This window comes from Sebastes umbrosus, chromosome 3 (assembly GCF_015220745.1).
Source record: "Sebastes umbrosus isolate fSebUmb1 chromosome 3, fSebUmb1.pri, whole genome shotgun sequence".
NCBI lineage: Eukaryota > Metazoa > Chordata > Actinopteri > Perciformes > Sebastidae > Sebastes > Sebastes umbrosus.
In genome coordinates this window covers 27,825,808-27,846,095 of record NC_051271.1, presented here as the reverse complement: position 1 = coordinate 27,846,095, position 20,288 = coordinate 27,825,808, and the positions used below count along the sequence as shown (strand labels likewise).

Genomic DNA, 20,288 nt, shown 5'->3' with positions numbered 1-20,288 from the left:
AAAAAAGCTCTTAGTAAGATATATAGGTATGTTTTGAAAGAGGTATAACAGTTGAGGGAGACAGATCATTTTAACTGCGTTCACTCTGCCTATCAGAGAAATTGGAAGGGTTTTCCAAAACTCTAATTTGGTCTTAAACTTGTCTAACATAGTCATAAAATTTGCTTCAAATAGGGAGTTATATTTTTTCGTGATATCTAACCCCAAAAATTTAAATTTTTCCAAAGCCAGTTTGAATGGAATCTGTTCGAGCATGCTTGGGTCTTTACACCGCACCGGCATCAGTTCGCTCTTGCTCCAATTTATCTTATATCCCGAAAAGGAGCTAAATAAGTCAATCGTCTCCAATATGATAGGAATAGAAGTCAGTGGCATCGTTATGTACATCAAAATATCGTCCGCATACAGCGAAATTTTATTTGAAGTATATTCCGTGTTATAACCAAAAATCTCAGTGTGAGCCCTAATTGTTTCTGCAAGAGGCTCCAATGCTAGAGCAAACAGCAAGGGACTCAGAGCACATCCCTGCCTAGTGCCCCTGCAAAGGTTAAATGCATCTGAAACTGTCCGGTTAGTAAGGATTCTAGCACTGGGATTGTTATACAATATCTTAACCCATGCAATAAATTTTGTGCCAAATTCGTATTTTTCTAGTACTGCATATAGGTAGGGCCATTCCACACAGTCAAAGGCCTTTTTCGCATCTAAGCTCAAGAGGAACAAATCTTCCTTAGGATGTCTGGGAGAGTACATAATATTAAAAAGGCGTCTGAAATTATTAAACGAATGTCTGTTTGGAATGAACCCTGTCTGATCCGGGTGTATCAATTTAGCCATATAAGGACCGAGTCTGTTAGCTAAGGATTTGGCCAAGATTTTCTGATCTGTGTTTAATAGTGACACTGGCCTATATGAACCTACCTGCTCTAAATCTTTCCCTTTCTTTGGAATAACTGTTATAGTAGCTTCATTTAGTATTAGTGGTAGCGTGCCAGCTTCAAATGCCTTTTTGTACATCCTCAACAGGTATGGGGCTATCACATTATCAAACTTTTTATAAAATTCATCGCAAATCCCATCTGGTCCCGGGCTTTTACCATTTGTTAAAGACTTGATCGTCTTCTTTATTTCCTCACATGTAATTTCTGTCTCCAAGGAATTTTGATCCCTCGGTGATAATGTGGGCAAATCACATGCCTGTAAAAAATGGTCCATAACCTCGGGTGGTGCCTGGGCTTGGGAAGTGTACAACTTTTCATAGAATTGACGAAAGGTACTGTTTATGTCACTATGTGAGGTAACATGAGTTCCAGAATCCGATTTTATCTTATGAATGGTCCTATCACTTTCCCTTTTCCGCAGCTGCCTTGCCAGCAACTTGTGCGGTTTATCGCCAAATTAAAAAAATGTCTGTTTAGTAAATATGAAGGCTCTTGAGATTTTTTCAGAGAGTAATTGATTGAGCTTGTATTTGAGGACTGAAATTTTATTATGCGCCTCAGTGGACGGTTGGGCAGCGTTTTCTGCGTCCAGTTTTCGTATTTGGTCCTCCAACTGTGATCTTTCAAAACGGTCGCGCTTTTTTTGTGAGGGTTGAAAGGAAGGAAATGACACATCCTCTCATATATGCTTTAAAAGTCTCCCACAACAAAGTCGGTGAAATATCATCTTTATCATTCGTCTCAAAAAACAACTTCATCTGAGTCTCTAAGTACTCACAAAAGCGTTTTCTTGTAAGCAGTTGGGGATCAAACCTCCAGGATCTATAGGTCTTTGCAGCCTCGAGCAGCCTCAGTGAGAGAGAGACGGGACAGTGGTCAGAGATGACAATGTCATGGTATTTGGCATTCTGAACTCCAGGCAGGAGTTTGGCATCCAACAAGAAGTAGTCTATTCTGGTGTATACATTGTGAACTTGAGAATGAAATGAGTATTCTCTTCCTGTTGCATTTAAAATTCTCCACACATCCAGTAAGTTTGTATTTGTAATATATGAATTCAAAAAATTAGAAGCGTTAGATGATGCCACTCTTTGTGTAGATGATCTGTCCAAATAAGTGTCCAGGACTAAATTAAAATCCCCCCCAATCAGCAAATTTGTGGTAGAGATGTCCGGTATCAAGCTAAAGACTTTCCTAAAAAATTCTGGATCGTCACAATTTGGCCCATATATGTTCAGCAACGTAATTGGTGTGGACTGAATCTCACCCGTAACCAAAATATATCTTCCCTCTTTATCTGCAATTGTAGACTGATGTAAGAAAGAAACATTTTTGCGAATTATGATAGCCACCCCCCTAGCCTTGACCGAAAACTTGGAATGGTATATTTGACTTATCCATTTAGCTTTAATTTTACCATGAGCTTCATTTTTCAAATGCGTCTCTTGTAAGAAAATCACATCGGCCTGCAACTCTCTCAGGTGCGACAGTACCTTGCCCCTTTTTACTGGTTCATTTATTCCATTCGTTATCGCGTTAACTTTGACAGCCCTCTTAACACAATCCCATGCTGCTTCATCAAGTGGACAGACCTGTCGTGTCTAGTTACAGTTGCTAAACTAAAATTGGGAAATCGCTGTTCAAGGAGAGGGTTTAGTGAATGGTCAATTGTGCTAAAATGATTCTTTCCAAGCATTTGACACATTCAAATTCAAAATGACATTTGATGCCAACCCTTAGTCTTGTATTTGTATGGAAGCATTAAATCCATACCCCAATAGTAACTTTAACTGATGGCGGCTCAGTCTAGCTCACAAGACACAGAAGAAGGTAAGAGAGGGGCGATCCGGTCTATTGTCCCAGGATCAAATGTTTCCTGAACAGAATGGGATATTAAAAATAGATGGATCACTGTTATCTGGCTCTTCTCCCATTTCTCCTAACTTTCTTCTCCTTCTGTCCAGAGTCTGCCAGGCAGTATCGACAAAGCAGTAGCATATCTGGAAAGGCGTCTGCCCAGCCTCACCAACCCATATGCTGTTGCCATGACGTCATATGCCCTGGCCAATGAAAACAAACTGAACCGTGTGATCCTCTACAAGTTTGCCCCCCCAGGTATTTCTGTAACATTAAATATTCCAAGATGATGTCTTGGGGAATTGTTAGTAAACTGAGCTTGTTCCAGGTAGAGCATACAGTAGTAATAACAAATATATTTGTGTGTCTTCCTCAGCGTTGTCCCACTGGCCGACACCTAAGGGGCGTGTTTACACACTGGAGGCCACAGCTTACGCTCTCCTCGCTCTGGTCAAGGCCAAGGTGAGCATCTGCCACATGTGTGCGTTTCACCAGGATGTCCTGCTACAGAAAACATACAACTGAGTCCTCTTCCATGCTGCCTCACTAACAGGGTAGAGGGTTTGGAAACAAAGTCAATGAAGCAATGAAATGTTGCTTACAGTAGCTTTTACACTTTTTAAATAACCATATTTGACAAACATTATTGACCTTTTACACTACTGCTACCACTTCACAGAGCACTTCATGATTATCTCGATAGGTATTTGAAGGCATTCTTTTCTGCCTCACTTGCAATGACTTAGTTATGACATAGTTATAAAAACAAGGGACTGATTTGAACATCCTGCAAGGCATAATCACACAATAATAACACACATTTGACAAAAACAGATTATTTGTGATTGATTGCTTTTATCAGGCAATTTTCAAGTAGCTGCTGTTTGATGGTGCCATAATAGGGGGAAAATGATTTAGAAACTCTATGGTAGGTTTTGGAAACTTACAGGTTACAATCTAAAATGTAACTGTACCAGAATCAGGAGTTCTCTCTATTTTCACTAAAGCTGTTTTATAAATGCAAATGCACAGTCAACCACGGACAATTTCAACCATTTACTTGCCTTCTGTTAATAAAGGCCTATGAAGACGCCAGACCTATTGTGAGATGGTTCAACCAACAGCAGAAGGTGGGCGGAGGCTATGGATCAACTCAGGTAACACAGACCCTTCTCTCCATCTTATGTTTACTTATAACCTGTTTACTGTAAGTCTAAGTCTTGTTTTCTCCCCCTCACTCGTTTTCTCTCTAGGCTACCATAATAGTGTACCAGGCTATAGCAGAGTACTGGTCCAGCGCTAGAGAACCAGAGTATGATCTGAATGTGGACATCTTGTTGCCGGGCAGGTCAAGGCCTGACAAGTACAACTTCAACAAAACCAACCACTACGCCACCAGAACATCTGAAGTGAGCGCACACACAAACAGACTCCCAGTGGTTCATTAACATCATCAGTCCTGTTGTTTTCTGTATGTTTCTTCTGCTGATCCCTGACTGTGTGTCATGTGGTGTGTGAATTTACCGGGGAACCCAAACGCAGAGTTACAGGCAGAAAGGTAGTTTAAAATAAAAGCGAGCTTTAATATATCCAGCTGAATAATCCAAACAACATAAAGGCAGGGAGGGGAACAAAGTACAAAAGAACAAATCCAACAAACAACAAAAAAACTAACTGAGAACAAAACCAAAAATCACCAACCAGGGAAACACGAGGAACACCAGGATCAGGGCAGGAGGTAACAAGGAAAACGGAGGACAAGGTAGACGGGGCTGGAGAGACAATCTTAACTTATAACAAAAGGAAAAAAGTTCAATGCTCTGGCACAGCCAGAACATGACACTGTGTGTGTGTTTGTGTGCGTATTTAAATTCCCACAGATCAATGATATAAACCAGAACGTGAAAGTGAACGCCACGGGTTCAGGAGAAGCAACGGTGACAGTAAGTACAATATATTTTTATATTCTTCTATATATTTATCATCTGTTGATTACTGATGTGTGCTTTTTGAATCTTAGATAAAACCAAATACATTTTTATACTAGACAGATGTCTATTAATTTATCACATATTAAGATGCACTTTTGTCTATGTGACAGATGGTGTCGCTGTATTACGCTATGCCTAAAGAAAAGGAGAGTGACTGTCAGAAGTTTAACATGTCAGTGCAGCTCCTCCCAGGTAATTTGGTGCCCTCCTCCTCTTCCTGTTTATTTGTCTTCATTTGTTGTCATTTTATCCGTTTGTTTCTGCCAAGTACCTTATGAGAAAAGAATCAACTAAATACTCAATTACTCAATACAATGTTTTGCTCTTGCAGACAAAATTGAAGAGGATGAGAAGATATACAAGCTGAGAATAGAGGTTTTGTAAGTACAATCAAGAAGTCATCCTGACAAGTGTTACAGTAACATGGCTTTATACACAACATGTTCTAACCAGATATGGCCCCTACAACACTTCACTTCTTAACCTCTCTGTTTCCTCATAATTTTAAATTGTCCTGACTTCTGTGTGTGATTTCCTCGAATCTGAGCTCATTTGAGCTGCTCATTCCCACTCATTTAACCCTCTGAGACCCACAATAGACCCATCTTTGTCCATTTTAGGGGCTATAGGGGGTCTTTAGGGGGAGATAGCAGGTCAACAGTAGATGTCACACAGAAGTGGTGTACATCATCTGAAAGCTGGGAACCTGAAGATTAATTTGAGATGCAGTTCACTGTGTGTCAAGTTGTTCAAGTCATACATCAGAAATAAACATGATTTAATTCATTTATTGATTATTTAAATTAAATTGTGAATTTGTATAAGGGTTTAGAACATTATAATGGGCATCCCCACGCTCTGTTATGTCTCATAAGTTGTTGCAGCAATTGTTGGGTTAATACCATTTGTTACACAGATTTGGTGCTAAATTTACCCATTTTTTTACCACTCGAGAATTGATAAAAATGATCAATAATCCCTCCAAAATACCACATTAAGACACCAAGACCTTGAGGAATACCATAGAAAAAGCCATTTGGTTTCAAAAACTTTTGACATCCTGAGATTTATGCAAGAATTGTATTTTTCAGTGATTGGGAAGCACTTCTGTTCTGGACACTTATTGTCAATCTAGCTAAGAAAGCCATCCATCCTCTGAATACTCTAGGTCTCTAGCTTGTGGTTGTAAAGTTCCATGAGGCTGTGATTATCCTAGAGGTCACCACAGGTCATTGTATACAGTGACATTTAAGTTTTAAAAAATGGTCTCATTACAATGAAATGGCTACTATGGGGACTAAGATCATCACGCATGAATACAGTTGGATCATTGGATCCAAAAGAGATCCACATATGATATCTTTACCTTCACTCTAGCTCTAAAACTCTACCTGCTAGAGTCTCTGAAAGACAGGAAAGTCGGTCGGGATCGCCCGCGAGGGTTAAATTGTATTTGAAACATCATTCTTTCTCTCAATCTTCTTTATGCTGTTATTTAATTATTCTTCTGTCCGTTCTGTGTACAGGTATAAGGACAGGGAGCACGATGCATCCATGTCAGTCTTGGATATTGGCTTGCTAACTGGCTTCACGGTTAACACAAAGGACCTGGACTTAGTAAGAACTTACAGATCCACTTATACCCACATACAGTTCACAAGTCAGTGTTTATGGTTCAGAGAAACAAAAGGTTTTTTATGGTTTAGAAAGTTGTCTGACTGTGTGTGTTTGTGTGTAGTTGTCCAAAGGACGTGCTCGCACTATTGCAAAATATGAGATGAACCCCGTCCTGTCTGAAAGAGGCTCGCTCATCATCTACCTGGACAAGGTAAGACATCACTGTTTCCTACCTCTATACTTTTCTCTCTGCCTTGTCCTTTCTGTATTTATCTCCATCTCACCTTTGTTCACAGGTTTCTCACACACGACCAGAGGAGATCACTTTTAGGCTCCATCAGAACATGGAAGTGGGCGTCTTACAACCAGCTGCTGTGTCTGTCTATGAATACTATGACCGTGAGTCAACACATTGTGTGAAGTTCTACCATCCAGAGAGGAGTGCTGGACAACTACTGCGGCTCTGTAGAGGTGATGAATGCACATGTGCTGAAGGTAAACAAGATGATGTCAGCTGACCTAATTTCTCTACTGTAAACACAAAAACACAACACTTAAAACATACAGTGCATCCGGAAAGTATTCACAGCGCTTCACTTTTTCCATATTTTGTAATGTTACAGCCTTATTCCAAAATGGATTAAATTTTTTTTCCTCAAAATTCTACACACAATACCCCATAATGATTATGTGAAAAAAGGGTTTTTGAAATTTTAGCAAATTTATTAAAAATAAAAACCGAAAAAATCACATGTACATAAGTATTCACAGCCTTTGCCATGACACTCAAAATTTCTACAACTTGATTGGAGTCCACCTGTGGTAAATTCAGTTGATTGGACAAGATTTGGAAAGGCACACACCTGTCTATATAAGGTCCCACAGTTGACAGTGCATGTCAGAGCACAAACCAAGCCATGAAGTCCAAGGAATTGTCTGTAGACCTCCGAGACAGGATTGTATCGAGGCACAGATCTGGGGAATGGTACAGAAACATTTCTGCAGCATTAAAGGTCCCAATGAGCACAGTGGCCTCCATCATCCGTAAATGAAGTTTGGAACCACCAGGACTCTTCCTAGAGCTGGCCGCCCGGCCAAACTGAGCGATCGGGGGAGAAGGGCCTCAGTCAGGGAGGTGACCAAGAACCCGATGGTCACTCTGACGGAGCTCCAGTGTTGCTCTGTGAAAAGAGTAGAACCTTCCAGATGGACAACCATCTCTGCAGCACTCCACCAATCAGGCCTGTATGGTAGAGTGGCCAAACGGAAGCTACTCCTCAGTAAAAGGCACAAGACAGCCCGCCTGGAGTTTGTCAAAAGGCACCTGAAGGACTCTCACCCCATGAGAAACAAAATTCTCTGGTCTGATGAAACAAAGATTGAACTCTTTGGCCTGAATGCCAAGCGTCATGTCTGGAGGAAACCAGGCACCGCTCATCACCTGGCCAATACCATCCCTACAGTGAAGCATGGTGGTGGCAGCATCATGCTATGGGGATGTTTTTCAGCGGCAGGGACTGGGAGACTAGTCAGGATCGAGGGAAAGATGAATGCAGCAATGTACAGAGACATCCTTGATGAAAACCTGCTCCAGAGCGCTCTGGACCTCAGGCTGGGGCGAAGATTCATCATCCAACAGGACAACGACCCTAAGCACACAGCCAAGATAACAAAGGAGTGGCTTCGGGACAACTCTGTGAATGTCCTTGAGTGGCCCAGCCAGAGCCCTGACTTGAACCCGATTGAACATCTCTGGAGAGATCTGAAAATGGCTGTGCACCGACACTCCCCATCAAACCTGATGGAACTTGTGAGGTCCTGCAAAGAAGAATGGGAGAAACTGCCCAAAAATAGGTGTGCCAAGCTTGTAGCATCATACTCAAAAAGACTTGAGGCTGTAATTGCTGCCAAAGGTGCTTCAACAAAGTATTGAGCAAAGGCTGTGAATACTTATGTACATGTTATATTTTCGTTCTTTACTTTTAATAAATTTGCAAAAATTTGCAAAAAACATTTTTCACTTTCTCATTATGGGATATTGTGTGTAGAATTGAGGAAAAAAATTAATTGATTCCATTTTGGAATAAGGCTGTAACATAACAAAATGTGGAAAAAGTGAAGCGCTGTGAATACTTTCCGGATGCACTGTACAAAACGTTTTCTCTCTCGCTGAGTTGTACTCCTTGTGATGGTGTGGTATACCACCATTAAAGTGTTTCATTTCAGATCTGGTGAAGGAGATGGATGTTGAATATGGTTTACAGTAACTCACCAGATTATAACGTAATCATTAGAATGTTCTGTCAGCGGCAACAAGCACCTGCAGGATCCTGTAGGATCAGAGCAGCAGTCGCTAAAGAATAACTCGCGAACATATTAAAATTGTGACTAAGATACAGCCGCACTCATCCATCAACTCATCCACACACACCCACATGTGCTTATTTAATCAAGTCATTAGTTGTGTATTTACTTTGTGCCGACTGTGTATTTCCAGAGAACTGCAGTATGCAGAAGAAGGACAAAGTCAACAATGATCAGCGCACAGCTACGGTCTGTGAGAGTACACAGATCAGCAAAATAGACTTTGGTAAGAGAGTGTAAATGCACTGCATTTATGAAGCACTTTAATCCCAAAAATGTATGTGTTTGTGTGAGTAAGAGATTGAGAGAATCGGTGAGCAAGGGAGCTAACAATCTGCAACTTGTCTGTCCTCAGTGTACAAAGTGAGACTGGAAGAGTTTACAGACGGCTTGTCCACTGACATTTACACAGTGCGGGTCCTGGAAGTCATCAAAGAAGGTGGGTGTTTATCTTTGAACTGCCTAAAATGCACTACCCCGTGATGTTTCTAAGGTGCCTTAAAGGTGAAGGTGACATAACAATTTGTCTTGTCTGCCTCTTTCTGACATTTCATGGGCACATTGAATCTCAATGCTGTTTCCAGTCAGACAGAAAAAATATTAATTGATGACTGATGAATGGTCATTTAAAGGAAAAGTTCAACATTTAGGGAAATGTGCTTATTTGCTTTCTTGCAGAGAGTTAGATGAGTGAGAAGACTGGTACCACTCACATGTTTGTAGGCCAAGTATAAAGCTACCACTAGCAGCCAGCCAAATTAGCTTGCAAGCAGACACTCCAGGAACTTACTGGTCCTAGCCAAGTACAGTAGTCCAGTACACCCCCTTAAAAGGTGAATTGTCATTTTTACGCTTAATTTTTTTGTACAGATTGTACAAACAAAATTGGAGGTGCTGGTAGGTGTATTTTGTTACCTTTGGACAAAGCCAGGCTAACTGTTTCCAGTCTTCATGCTAAGCTCAGTTAGCTGGTTGTTGGCTGCATATTTACTATACATTCATGAGAGTGGTATCAATAACGGGCGTCAATCTAACCCTCGGCAAGAAAGTGAACAAGCGTATTTCCCAAAATGTCCAACTATTGGCATGATTCCACTGTGGCACTGGGAGTATGTGAGAATACAACACTAATATTTTGTACAGCACCTTTAGCTATGCATTTAATCCTTACCTTTTCTCTGTTCTATATTTTAATTACAGGAAATTTTGATGTGGGTCCTCTGAATAAACTGCGCACATTCCTCAGTTATCCGCACTGCAGGGAATATTTAGATCTGGGGACAGGCAAAACCTACCTTATCATGGGCTCATCCAAAGATATTCAGAGAGATGACGAACATCAATCGTAAGTTTGTTCTTTGTGTGAAAGTCAATGTGTGTGGTGGATGCCTTTTAAAGATTTTTACTGTTTCACTGCTTTCTGTTACTAAATCAAATTACTCTTTCTTGTACTCTAGTTTTGCGTTACTGTTGATAGAGTCATTAAATGTACAGAAGGAGGGAGGAGGCTTGTGTTTTGTTATGTTCCAGCGGGTTACAGATGGCTGGTCAAATGAAGAACCAATGTGTGTTTCACTTTGCTCTCCTCAGATACCAGTATGTACTCGGTGAGAGAACCTGGATCGAGTACTGGCCCATAGAAGCAGAGTGTCAAACTGAGGAACACCAACCTACCTGTTTGGGCATGGAGGAGATGGTCCAGCAGTACCAACTCTTTGGATGTCAGCAGTAGTGAAACGAAGGAAAAAGAAATAAAGTGTCAAATTGTTTTTATTTTGCATTGTTCTTATTATGTAAAACATTCACCGCTTTGGGATATGAGGGCTTACAATGTTGCACTATATTGATTAAAATGTAATTGTCTCAATCTCATTCTCTGTGTTTTATTCATTAACGTTTGGTTAATGTTTGATTACTATTATGTTGGTTGCTGTATAGTAAACTTTGAGAAGTTCAACTAGAAATAGAAGTTTAACCCCCTGAGAGCCGTGGGATCACGGGCAATCCTGACTGACTTTACTGTCTTTCAGAGGCTGTAGCAGGTTCAGTTTTAGAGCTAGAAGGTACAGATATCATATGAAACTAAAAAACCTAAGGAATCCATTGGTACCAACCATGTGATGCTAGCATGTTGGGAGAGGAGGCTCAGTAACTCTCCAAAATTGTCATGGCCATTTTCAAAGGAGTCCCTTGATCTCTGACCTCAAGATATGTGAATGTAAATGGGTTCTATGGGTACCCACGAGTCTCCCCTTTACAGACATGCCCACTTTATGATAATCACATGCAGTTTGGTGCAAAAACATGCAGTTTTTTGCATGCAGTATAAATGTGTTATTTTTGCCTATTCCAAAATGGTATTTGAATATTTCTGCATACTGGGGTCCCCAAACAGTCTTTGAATTACATAAATTGGGTATGTCTGTAAGGCTGAGACTCTTGTGGATCAAATGAGCCCAACTGTATTCATGTTTGATGTTAGTCCTCATAGTAACCATTTCATATAGTGAGACCATTTTTTTAAAACTTGACCTCACCTTATAAAATGTCCTGTGGTGACCTCTAGGGTAATCACAGTCTCATGAAACTTTACAGCCACAAACTAGAGACCTAGAGAATTCAGAGGATGGATGTCTTTCCTAGCTTTATTGACAATAAGGAAGTTTCTGAGATGTTTCCAGAACAGAAGTGCTCGCCATCCAATCGTAGAAAAATGCAATTCATGCAGAAATCTCAAAATGTCAAGAGTTTTTCATACCAAATGTGGTATGGTGTTCCTCAAGGTCTGTGTCTTAATGTTGTATTTTGGAGGGATTTTTGATCATTTTAATCAAATCTGCTGTTGAAACTACCAAAAAAACCCTGCCAGATACTTTGCCCATGCAGAAATTACTCAACCTGACTTTCACCCGACTAGTTGTCTGTGTGCGTGTTCAATATGTTTGTTTATGTTTACACTGATTCAGCAGTCTCAGAATAAGAAGTATAAGTGACTCAAACAAGAAGAAAACAAAGGCATCACATTAGAAAACGTTAAAAGCTGTTTATCTATAATTTTTCAGTGACCTGTTCATTCGACTGTATGCTGAGAAGTTAGTCAACCATGTAAATGTGGATACTAAGATACTAGTTACATTTAACTATGAATGATTTTACTTGGAGCCGACAACAGTCCTAGGAAATACTTAGAGCCTAGGACTATGATAGATTCAGGTTCTTTTAAAATCAGGTGAGCGGAGTTAAAAACCAGACAGAAGTCTATAGTCAAATTAAAACCAGATTCATTATAATTAAAATAACATGGGTCTAAATGAATGATCAATTTAAAGGCTAAAATGAATAAAATGCTACAAGCAGCAAGGTTAAAACCCTATAAAAAGTCCAGTCCAATCCAGCGATCCAGTGTATTCCAGTCCGGCTCTTTAATCCAGTCCATTCTAGCGGTAAAGTCCAGTGGCTCACCGTGTCCGTGTTTTGGCTCCTCCCTTACTCCTACCATAAGGTCTTCGTCCGAAGCTGTGAAATAACAGAGACACCAGGACCAGTAGTGTGTTCCTCACTGCTTGGCTATCACCAACTCCAGCTACGAGCTTTCCTGGCCTGTCTCAGTGTGTCCGCCACTCAAATGTACCAAAGAGTACTTACTATTTCTCTGAGCAGCAGGAGACCAACTGCCGACCAACGGTCTGAGTGGAGCTGCGTTGACGGACACGGTCTGCTGCATGACGTCACACAGGAACTTGCTGGTCACTGGGCTGGTAGGTAGTAGTCTTCAGGAGAGCCATTGGTAGGTAGAAGTCTTTAGGAGAGCCGTTGGTAGGTAGTAGTCTAGTCTTCAGGAGAGCCGTTGGTAGGTAATAGTCTTCAGGAGAGCCGTTGGTAGGTAGTAGTCTTCAGGAGAGCCATTGGTAGGTAGTAGTCTTCAGGAGAGCCGTTGGTAGGTAGTAGTCTAGTCTTCAGGAGAGCCGTTGGTAGGTAGAAGTCTTCAGGAGAGCCGTTGGTAGGTAGTAGCCTTCAGGAGAGCAGTTGGTAGGTAGTAGTCTTCAGGAGAGCCGTTGGTAGGTAGTAGTCTTCAGGAGAGCCGTTGGTAGGTAGTAGTCGTCAGGAGAGCAGTTGGTAGGTAGTAGTCTTCAGGAGAGCCGTTGGTAGGTAGTAGTTGTCAGGAGAGCCGTTGGTAGGTAGTAGTCTTCAGGAGAGCCGTTGGTAGGTAGTAGTCGTCAGGAGAGCCGTTGGTAGGTAGTAGTCGTCAGGAGAGCCGTTGGTAGGTAGTAGCCTTCAGGAGAGCCGTTGGTAGGTAGTAGTCTTCAGGAGAGCCGTTGGTAGGTAGTAGTCATCAGGAGAGCCGTTGGTAGGTAGTAGCCTTCAGGAGAGCCGTCGGTAGGTAGTAGTCTTCAGGAGAGCCGTTGGTAGGTAGTAGTCTTCAGGAGAGCCGTTGGTAGGTAGTAGTCGTCAGGAGAACCGTTGGTAGTTAATAGTCGTCAGGAGAGCCGTTGGTAGGTAGTAGTCTTCAGGAGAGCCGTTGGTAGGTAGTAGCCTTCAGGAGAGCCGTTGGTAGGTAGTAGTCGTCAGGAGAACCGTTGATAGTTAATAGTCGTCAGGAGAGCCGTTGGTAGGTAGTAGTCTTCAGGAGAGCCGTTGGTAGGTAGTAGTCTTCAGGAGAGCCGTTGGTAGGTAGTAGTCTTCAGGAGAGCCGTTGGTAGGTAGTAGTCGTCAGGAGAGCCGTTGGTAGTTAATAGTCGTCAGGAGAGCCGTTGGTAGGTAGTAGTCTTCAGGAGAGCCGTTGGTAGGTAGTAGTTGTCAGGAGAGCCGTTGGTAGGTAGTAGCCTTCAGGAGAGCCGTTGGTAGGTAGTAGTCAGTATAATGTTTGTAACTTTTTACAGGTATAAATCTACCGGGCCAGTATCCCATACGCCCTGGCATATGCGCGCTCGCGTGTGGCCAGAGTCTCTCCTCCTCTGCCTGCTTGCCTTCACTCACACAGCGTTCTCGCTGTCTCGCTCCACCTCCACACGTTCATGCGCGCTCACTGCACACTGCAGAAGAGTTAGTAGCTCTGATAATATCTAGTGAATGTACAGTTGACGTTTTTGCAGAAATAACTGCTGCAGCTCCTCCAGACCAACAGAGGTGCCCGTGTCTTGTGAAGTGACGGGGCTCCGCAGCGAGAAATGTTATCGTCTCTGACTGGGTGCAGGTGTCTCCCTGCGGGCGCAGTTGGGAGGCTGAAGCAGGAAAAGCCAACACTAGGATCAGCATTGATTCATGGAGAGACCTTCGTCTGGTCAGCTAACATTACTGCCAAGCAGGGGAAATATAGAGTGATATTGTGGTTTTAGCTGACGTGTGTCATCTCACTGTTTTGAGTGATGCTCGTCCATGTCTATTTAGAGCGAGCACAAGCGCGAACCCGACGCTGACTTTCGTTGACTTAACGGTCACAGGTGTTGCTGTTAACAAGCATTTCTGATTCTTACAAACAGTCCTTTTAAAAGGTGAATTGTCATTTTTAAGCTTAATTTTTTTGTACAGATTGTACAAACAAAATTGGAGGTGCTGGTAGGTGTATTTTGTTACCTTTGGACAAAGCCAGGCTAACTGTTTCCAGTCTTCATGCTAAGCTAAGTTAGCTGGTTGTTGGGTGCATATTTACTATACATTCATGAGAGTGGTATCAATAACGGGCGTCAATCTAACCCTCGGCAAGAAAGTGAACAAGCGTATTTCCCAAAATGTCCAACTATTGGCATGATTCCACTGTGGCACTGAGAGTATGTAAGAATACAGCACAAATATTTTGTACTGCACCTTTAGCTATGCATTTAACCCTTACTTTTTCTCTGTTCTATATTTTAATTACAGGAAATTTTGATGTGGGTCCTCTGAATAAACTGCGCACATTCCTCAGTTATCCGCACTGCAGGGAATCTTTAGATCTGGGGACAGGCAAAACCTACCTTATCATGGGCTCATCCTGAGCAAGTGTGAGCCCGACGCTGACTTTCGTTGACTTAACGGCCACAGGTGTCGCTGTTAACAAGCAATTCTGAAGGTTACAAATAGTCCCTTTAAAAGGTCGGTGCACCTACAACACAACATGCAGGGATAAAACATGCAAAATAATTTTAGAATAAAAACAACTATAAAACATGCAAAATAGAATAAAAACAACCCGAAAAAACATGCAGCATGAACAAGGCATTTTTGACCATGTCATATAAACCCCTCATTGATTTTCTGTTGTTTATCTTTTTCCTCAGATCAGAGCTTATCGGAATTCAACGGTTTCTCAACTGCTGCTGGGAAATCATGTGTTTGTTTGTGTTAATACCTGTGTACAGAAAGGGAAAGTGGGGTGCAGGAGGAGGGGTGAGAGTGGATAAAAAGAGGGTGCTGCACAGCGACAGGCTACATTGACAGCGGATCAGGATCAGTTGAGGATGACTCTGTTGTGGCTGCTGGCCTCTGTGGCCTTTGTCTCCCTGACTTCCCTAGCTGATGGAGCTGCATTGTAAGTAGACCAGCCTATACCTTTACTCCCTGTGCTTGAATTAATTGACAAAAGAAAACAGAGCTAAAATATACAGTTTGTTTGTTCATTTCATAATATTCACATTGTTATTGGTTAAACTGTAATAGGAGCAACAACAATACTTGAGGTCCTCTGCATTTATATTACATTTAAAAAGTGTATGGATACAAATATTGTGTGTCTTACATAATGAGGGGCTGTAGTCCAGTTTGCACTTTGTGTCACAAGGTAATGTGGTGTTTCAAATGATGCCAGTAAATTGGCCTATATTTTGTTCATAGTTTGCACAACGATACATTACGCCAGACAGAGCAAGAGTCTAGAGCCATGATGAAATGTTTTGTTGATCCAGAGCTGGATCTTCATCAAGGTAATCAATAGATTACTTATTGTGTGTCCATGATGGAGCTCATGATCCTGAGAGCACATAGGGGGGGGCAAGATAAACCTGAGGGGTCAGAAGACAAAAAATAACATTTCTGATGCACAAAATTAGGTTTATTTTTCAGACTTCTGCTTTTGAAATACTGAGAAGGTCCCCTCTTCGAGCACACAAAAATCTCACCAAAAAAAAGTCACACTCATGCCCTCTTTAAGGCCAATACCTGACGAGAGGTAACATGCACATTCATTTTAAAGAGTCATACACAAAAAAAAGGTTTGGGAATCACTTCTCTAAGAGATCCACTCTTAAAACCTTTGGACAAATAAACACATAAACCTGTAAATCACGTGTTTAAACAGTGATAACCCTCCATTATTATCTCCACCAGACGTAAGCCTGTTGGGAGATCATGTGTTTGGTCGTGCGTGTACCTGTCTGTCTGTCCACGGCTAATCTTGTATACTACTGGACCCATCAGCCTAATATTTTTTTGTTCTCATTTATGACTTTTTGGTCAAGGACCTCTCATAGTTGCAGTGATTCAAAATTTGTAAAAAATATTTCATTGACTATTTTATACCATGATTGAAGGCATTTCCGGCAAACGGCTAGGCTAAAAACAAGCCTTATCTTAGTCTGTTGCCGGCCACATTTTGACCTTTGTCGTAGCTGAAAAACTGACATCCACAGAAATGTTTGGTCTCATTTTGAACCGGAGTATCTGCAGATTAATTCCATACCCGATATGTTACGATCCACTAAAGTTAGGCACGATACACGATGAATAAATCCCTGTTTTTGTTATCTTCCCCGCCATCTTGACCGTAAGGGAACCGGGAGGGACAATAGTGAGATCCAATTTCTTTGTTTGGGAGGGGAGAGGGAGACACACCTGGCGAAGATCTGCACTCTACTGAGTGCACTTTTTCCGACATGTGTGTCTCATAGTGCCTTAAATGCATAAAAAAACATGTTTGTCAGTACCTAAACAGCATGTGGTTCTTTCTGCACAGTGACTACACATTAATCCTCCTCTCTCATCGCTGCTCTGCAGGCAGGTGATGTCTGCCCCCAACTTGTTGCGGGTAGGAACAGCAGAAAACATCTTCGTGGAGTGTCAAGACTGCTCCGGTGCAAACATCCCGGTCGAAATCAGCGTGAGGAACCATCCAACCAAAAACAAAAGGCTGGCATTCACACCTGTGACACTTACCAGTGGAAACAACTTCCAGGCGCTCGGACAAATAACGGTAAATGAAATACTGTCACTGTATATGTTACTGTTACTTGGCTTCATTTTCTAACATGGCCACAAAGAATCTAGAAATGAATCCAGAAAAGCACATAATGTAGGTTACCCCTCCCTGCTCCTCATGCGCTGCTCGTGTCTCTTCATACTGGTTTCAGATCCCTGCTGGAGACTTCAGCAAGGATCCCAACATGAAGCAGTATGTGTACCTGCAAGCTCAGTTCCCTGACCGACTGCTGGAGAAAGTGGTCTTAGTGTCCTTCCAGTCCGGGTACATCTTCATCCAGACTGACAAGACTCTCTACACCCCCAACAGCAAAGGTAAGTTTATTTCTACACAGTGCTGAAAAACACGCCTAATGTCTTTACATGGCTTTTTTTCCAAATTGAATGATTGTACTGTAAATTACAGTAAATGAACCCTTCCCTACACACAAGTGGAAATGGCCTAAAGTCAAAAAAGTTGTTTAACAGTCACATGACTCAAAATAGATACACCTTCCTTCAACCTTCAGCAGCAAAATTAACCTCTTCTCTGTGTCAGTTCATTACAGGATGTTTGCACTGACGCCCCGTATGGAGCCAGTAGAGAGGGATGACGAAACCCAACCTGAACCTTCTATTGCCATCGAGATTGTGGTATTGTATTTTATTTTTGATAAGCACAGAATTTAATGTAATATTATATAATCAGCTGTGACTGGGAGCAGGAAGCCTCTTGATGAGGTGATATCACAAATGCTTAACAGTAGATAAGTTTGCTGCAAATGACCAAAATAACCAAAACACATCCACTGAACCTTGTGTCTGTTTTGTGTCTAGTAACACCTGTCCTACCACTTACTGTTAAAATGAATGCATGCCTCCCTCTAGTGGTTGAGTTGCACATTGAAGACAGTCTCTTCTTTCTTGGATTGTAGATAAAGGACATACATAAAATGTAGCATGGATTTAATAAAATAATTTGTAAACTGGCACTGCTCTCTGTTAATGATTGTTCAATATTGTTTATTTTTAGACCCCTGAAGGCATCGTTTTACCAATTGATCCAGTCTCTTTGAAATCAGGGATGCACTCTGGAGATTTCCAACTCGCTGAAATTGTCAGGTTAGTATTTTATCTTATTTAAATAAAATTGTCCACATTGTATCTCTATACATTTTGTTGTTTAGTGAAATTACATTTTAACATGGATACAGTGAATTCAATTCAAAATATTAATACCTAGAATCTTTTAAGATTATGCATAGGCTATTTTACCATGTTTATGTTGTGTTTTCTACAATTAATTTCCATGTTTGTAATTTAGTGTTTGGACAACAACTTAAAAGAAATAATAGCCTACAGTGTATGAAGTGTGGAGACCCTTACAAAAAAGAAGTTTGTTCAAGTGTGCTATTACTATACTTCTTTTAAACTTAAAAAAGAGAGCATGCTTTCAGTTTACTTTTAATGTAATTATCAGAGATAGACTTCACAAAATTATACCTAAAAATCCTTAGCTTATACAGACAGTAGTATAGAAATATACTTGGCAAGTATGCAGAAAAGTCCAAGTATTCTTGGAAATACTGAAAAGTATACAGAAAAGTATAATATATATATATATATATATATATATATATATATATACTTGCAGTAAAAACTATTAAACTAGTAGTTTGCCCCTGTTTCCAGTCTTTATGCTAAGCTAAGCTAACTGGCTGCTGGCTCTACCTTCATATTTAGCACACAGACATGAGAGTGGCAGTAATCTTCTCATCTAAATTATAAATGGACAGACAAAACAGAAATGCATTTAATCCCTATGAACTATGAACTAAAACCAATCAGCCTAAAAGACACAAAACAAAGGTACTGCATCCGTTCTATCTAATGCAAAGCCAACCTGAAACCTTTAAACCTTTTCTTCTAAACTTCAGAGTTTCTGTAGTTCTCTATAAATGATAAGTTCTTTGCAGCAGCTCATTTGTGTAGGCCTATACCTCAATTTGTGTGACATAAATAACTTCACGCAGTCCGAAGTCTAATTCCTGTTACCTTCAGTCTCTAAATTAATATATACAGTATATATTTTTTTGTTTGATTATTGAAATATGTGTTTGTGTATGTGTTTAGTCCCGGACTGTGGAAGGTGGTGACGAAGTTCCACAGCAACCCACAGCAGAGCTTTTCTGCAGAGTTCGAGGTCAAAGAATATGGTGAGTCCTTCATTATCTGTACTTTTATTTAAATGTTATATAAACCTACAACATTCACTTATTTTTTACTGGATTGGACACAGAATAAAATGTTTTCAATTTTCCAGTGCTGCCCAGTTTTGAGGTTAAACTGACGCCTGTGAGCCCCTTCTTCTACGTGGACAGTGACGCCCTCACCGTCAACATCAAAGCTACGTAAGTGAAGGTTCTGTTGTTTATAGACCAGGTTTTATAGGTAGATTGATTGGAGGAGAAAATAAAGAGAGTTGTTCAGAAGTTGTGTTGGGGCTCTTGCTATTTTAGTTTGTTAGCCATTTGCTGTTTGTTTGTTTTTAATTGTCCTGTTTTGCTTCATTGTGGCTTAAACATGTCTCCCTCTTGTGGATTTAGGTATCTGTTTGGTGAAGAGGTGGATGGGACGGCCTACGTGGTGTTTGGGGTTATGCAAGACGGTCAAAAGAGGAGCTTTCCAGGTTCTCTTCAGAGAGTGCAGGTGAACACATTCACACTTTCACACATTCACACTTTTGATGTATTTGTATATGTTTTGTAAAAGTTATCTTTCAGAGGCTGTGGCAGGTTCAGTTTTAGAGCTAGAAGGTACAGATATATGAAACTAGAAAACCTAAGGAATCCATTGGTACCAACCATGTCAAGCTAGCATGTTGGGGTAGGAGGCTCAGTAATGCTCCAAAATTGGCATGGCCATTTTCAAAGGGGTCCCTTGACCTCTGACCTCAAGATATGTGAATGTAAATGGGTTCTATGGGTACCCACGAGTCTCCCCTTTACAGACATGCCCACTTTATGATAATCACATGCAGTTTGGGGCAAAAACCAAACCCTTATTTTTGCCTATTCTAAAATGATGTGCTTGACTATTTCTCTATACTGGAGTCCCTAAACAGTCCTGGAATTACATAAATTGGGTATCACTGTAAAGCTGAGACTCTTGTGGATCCAATGAGCCCAACTGTATTCATGTGTGATGATGTTAGTCCCCATAGTAGCCATCTCATTGTAGTGAGACCATTTTTTGAAACTTGATGTAACTGTATAAAATGACCTGTGGTGACCTCTAGGATAATCACAGCCTCATGAAACTTTACAGCCACAAAAGTGCAATTCTTGAAAAAATCTCAAAATGTCAAAAG

General features: G+C 41.0%; 2 protein-coding genes across 14 annotated transcripts in view; both read left to right on the top strand.

Annotated features, from left to right (window-relative positions):
• LOC119484801 (complement C3-like) overlaps positions 1–10,642 on the top strand; it is an 88,061-nt gene extending 77,419 nt beyond the window's left edge. For both annotated transcript variants that reach the window (XM_037763896.1, XM_037763897.1), the window contains 14 exons: positions 2,906–3,056; positions 3,175–3,260; positions 3,878–3,955; positions 4,052–4,207; positions 4,679–4,741; positions 4,900–4,981; positions 5,121–5,169; positions 6,316–6,406; positions 6,528–6,617; positions 6,703–6,901; positions 8,904–8,996; positions 9,126–9,209; positions 9,971–10,115; positions 10,361–10,642. In XM_037763896.1, the coding sequence (XP_037619824.1) occupies positions 2,906–3,056; positions 3,175–3,260; positions 3,878–3,955; positions 4,052–4,207; positions 4,679–4,741; positions 4,900–4,981; positions 5,121–5,169; positions 6,316–6,406; positions 6,528–6,617; positions 6,703–6,901; positions 8,904–8,996; positions 9,126–9,209; positions 9,971–10,115; positions 10,361–10,502 (1,509 nt within the window). In that variant the 3' untranslated portion in view covers positions 10,503–10,642. The remainder of the gene's footprint in view (positions 1–2,905; positions 3,057–3,174; positions 3,261–3,877; positions 3,956–4,051; positions 4,208–4,678; positions 4,742–4,899; positions 4,982–5,120; positions 5,170–6,315; positions 6,407–6,527; positions 6,618–6,702; positions 6,902–8,903; positions 8,997–9,125; positions 9,210–9,970; positions 10,116–10,360) is intronic.
• Positions 10,643–15,123: 4,481 nt separating this feature from the next.
• Positions 15,124–20,288, top strand: part of LOC119484800 (complement C3-like) — a 74,154-nt gene continuing 68,989 nt past the window's right edge. For 6 of the 12 annotated variants that reach the window (XR_005206123.1, XM_037763893.1, XM_037763891.1 and 3 more), the window contains exons 1-8: positions 15,125–15,278; positions 16,739–16,934; positions 17,092–17,254; positions 17,478–17,572; positions 17,952–18,040; positions 19,052–19,134; positions 19,242–19,329; positions 19,525–19,627. Coding sequence is in view for 10 of the 12 variants with exons in the window: in XM_037763893.1 (XP_037619821.1) it covers positions 15,208–15,278; positions 16,739–16,934; positions 17,092–17,254; positions 17,478–17,572; positions 17,952–18,040; positions 19,052–19,134; positions 19,242–19,329; positions 19,525–19,627 (888 nt within the window). In the remaining 2 variants the exon portion in view is untranslated. Of the gene's footprint in view, positions 15,279–16,738; positions 16,935–17,091; positions 17,255–17,477; positions 17,573–17,951; positions 18,041–19,051; positions 19,135–19,241; positions 19,330–19,524; positions 19,628–20,288 lie in introns of all 12 variants that reach the window. The other 6 variants (XR_005206124.1, XM_037763888.1, XM_037763887.1 and 3 more) reach the window with 2 other exon arrangements.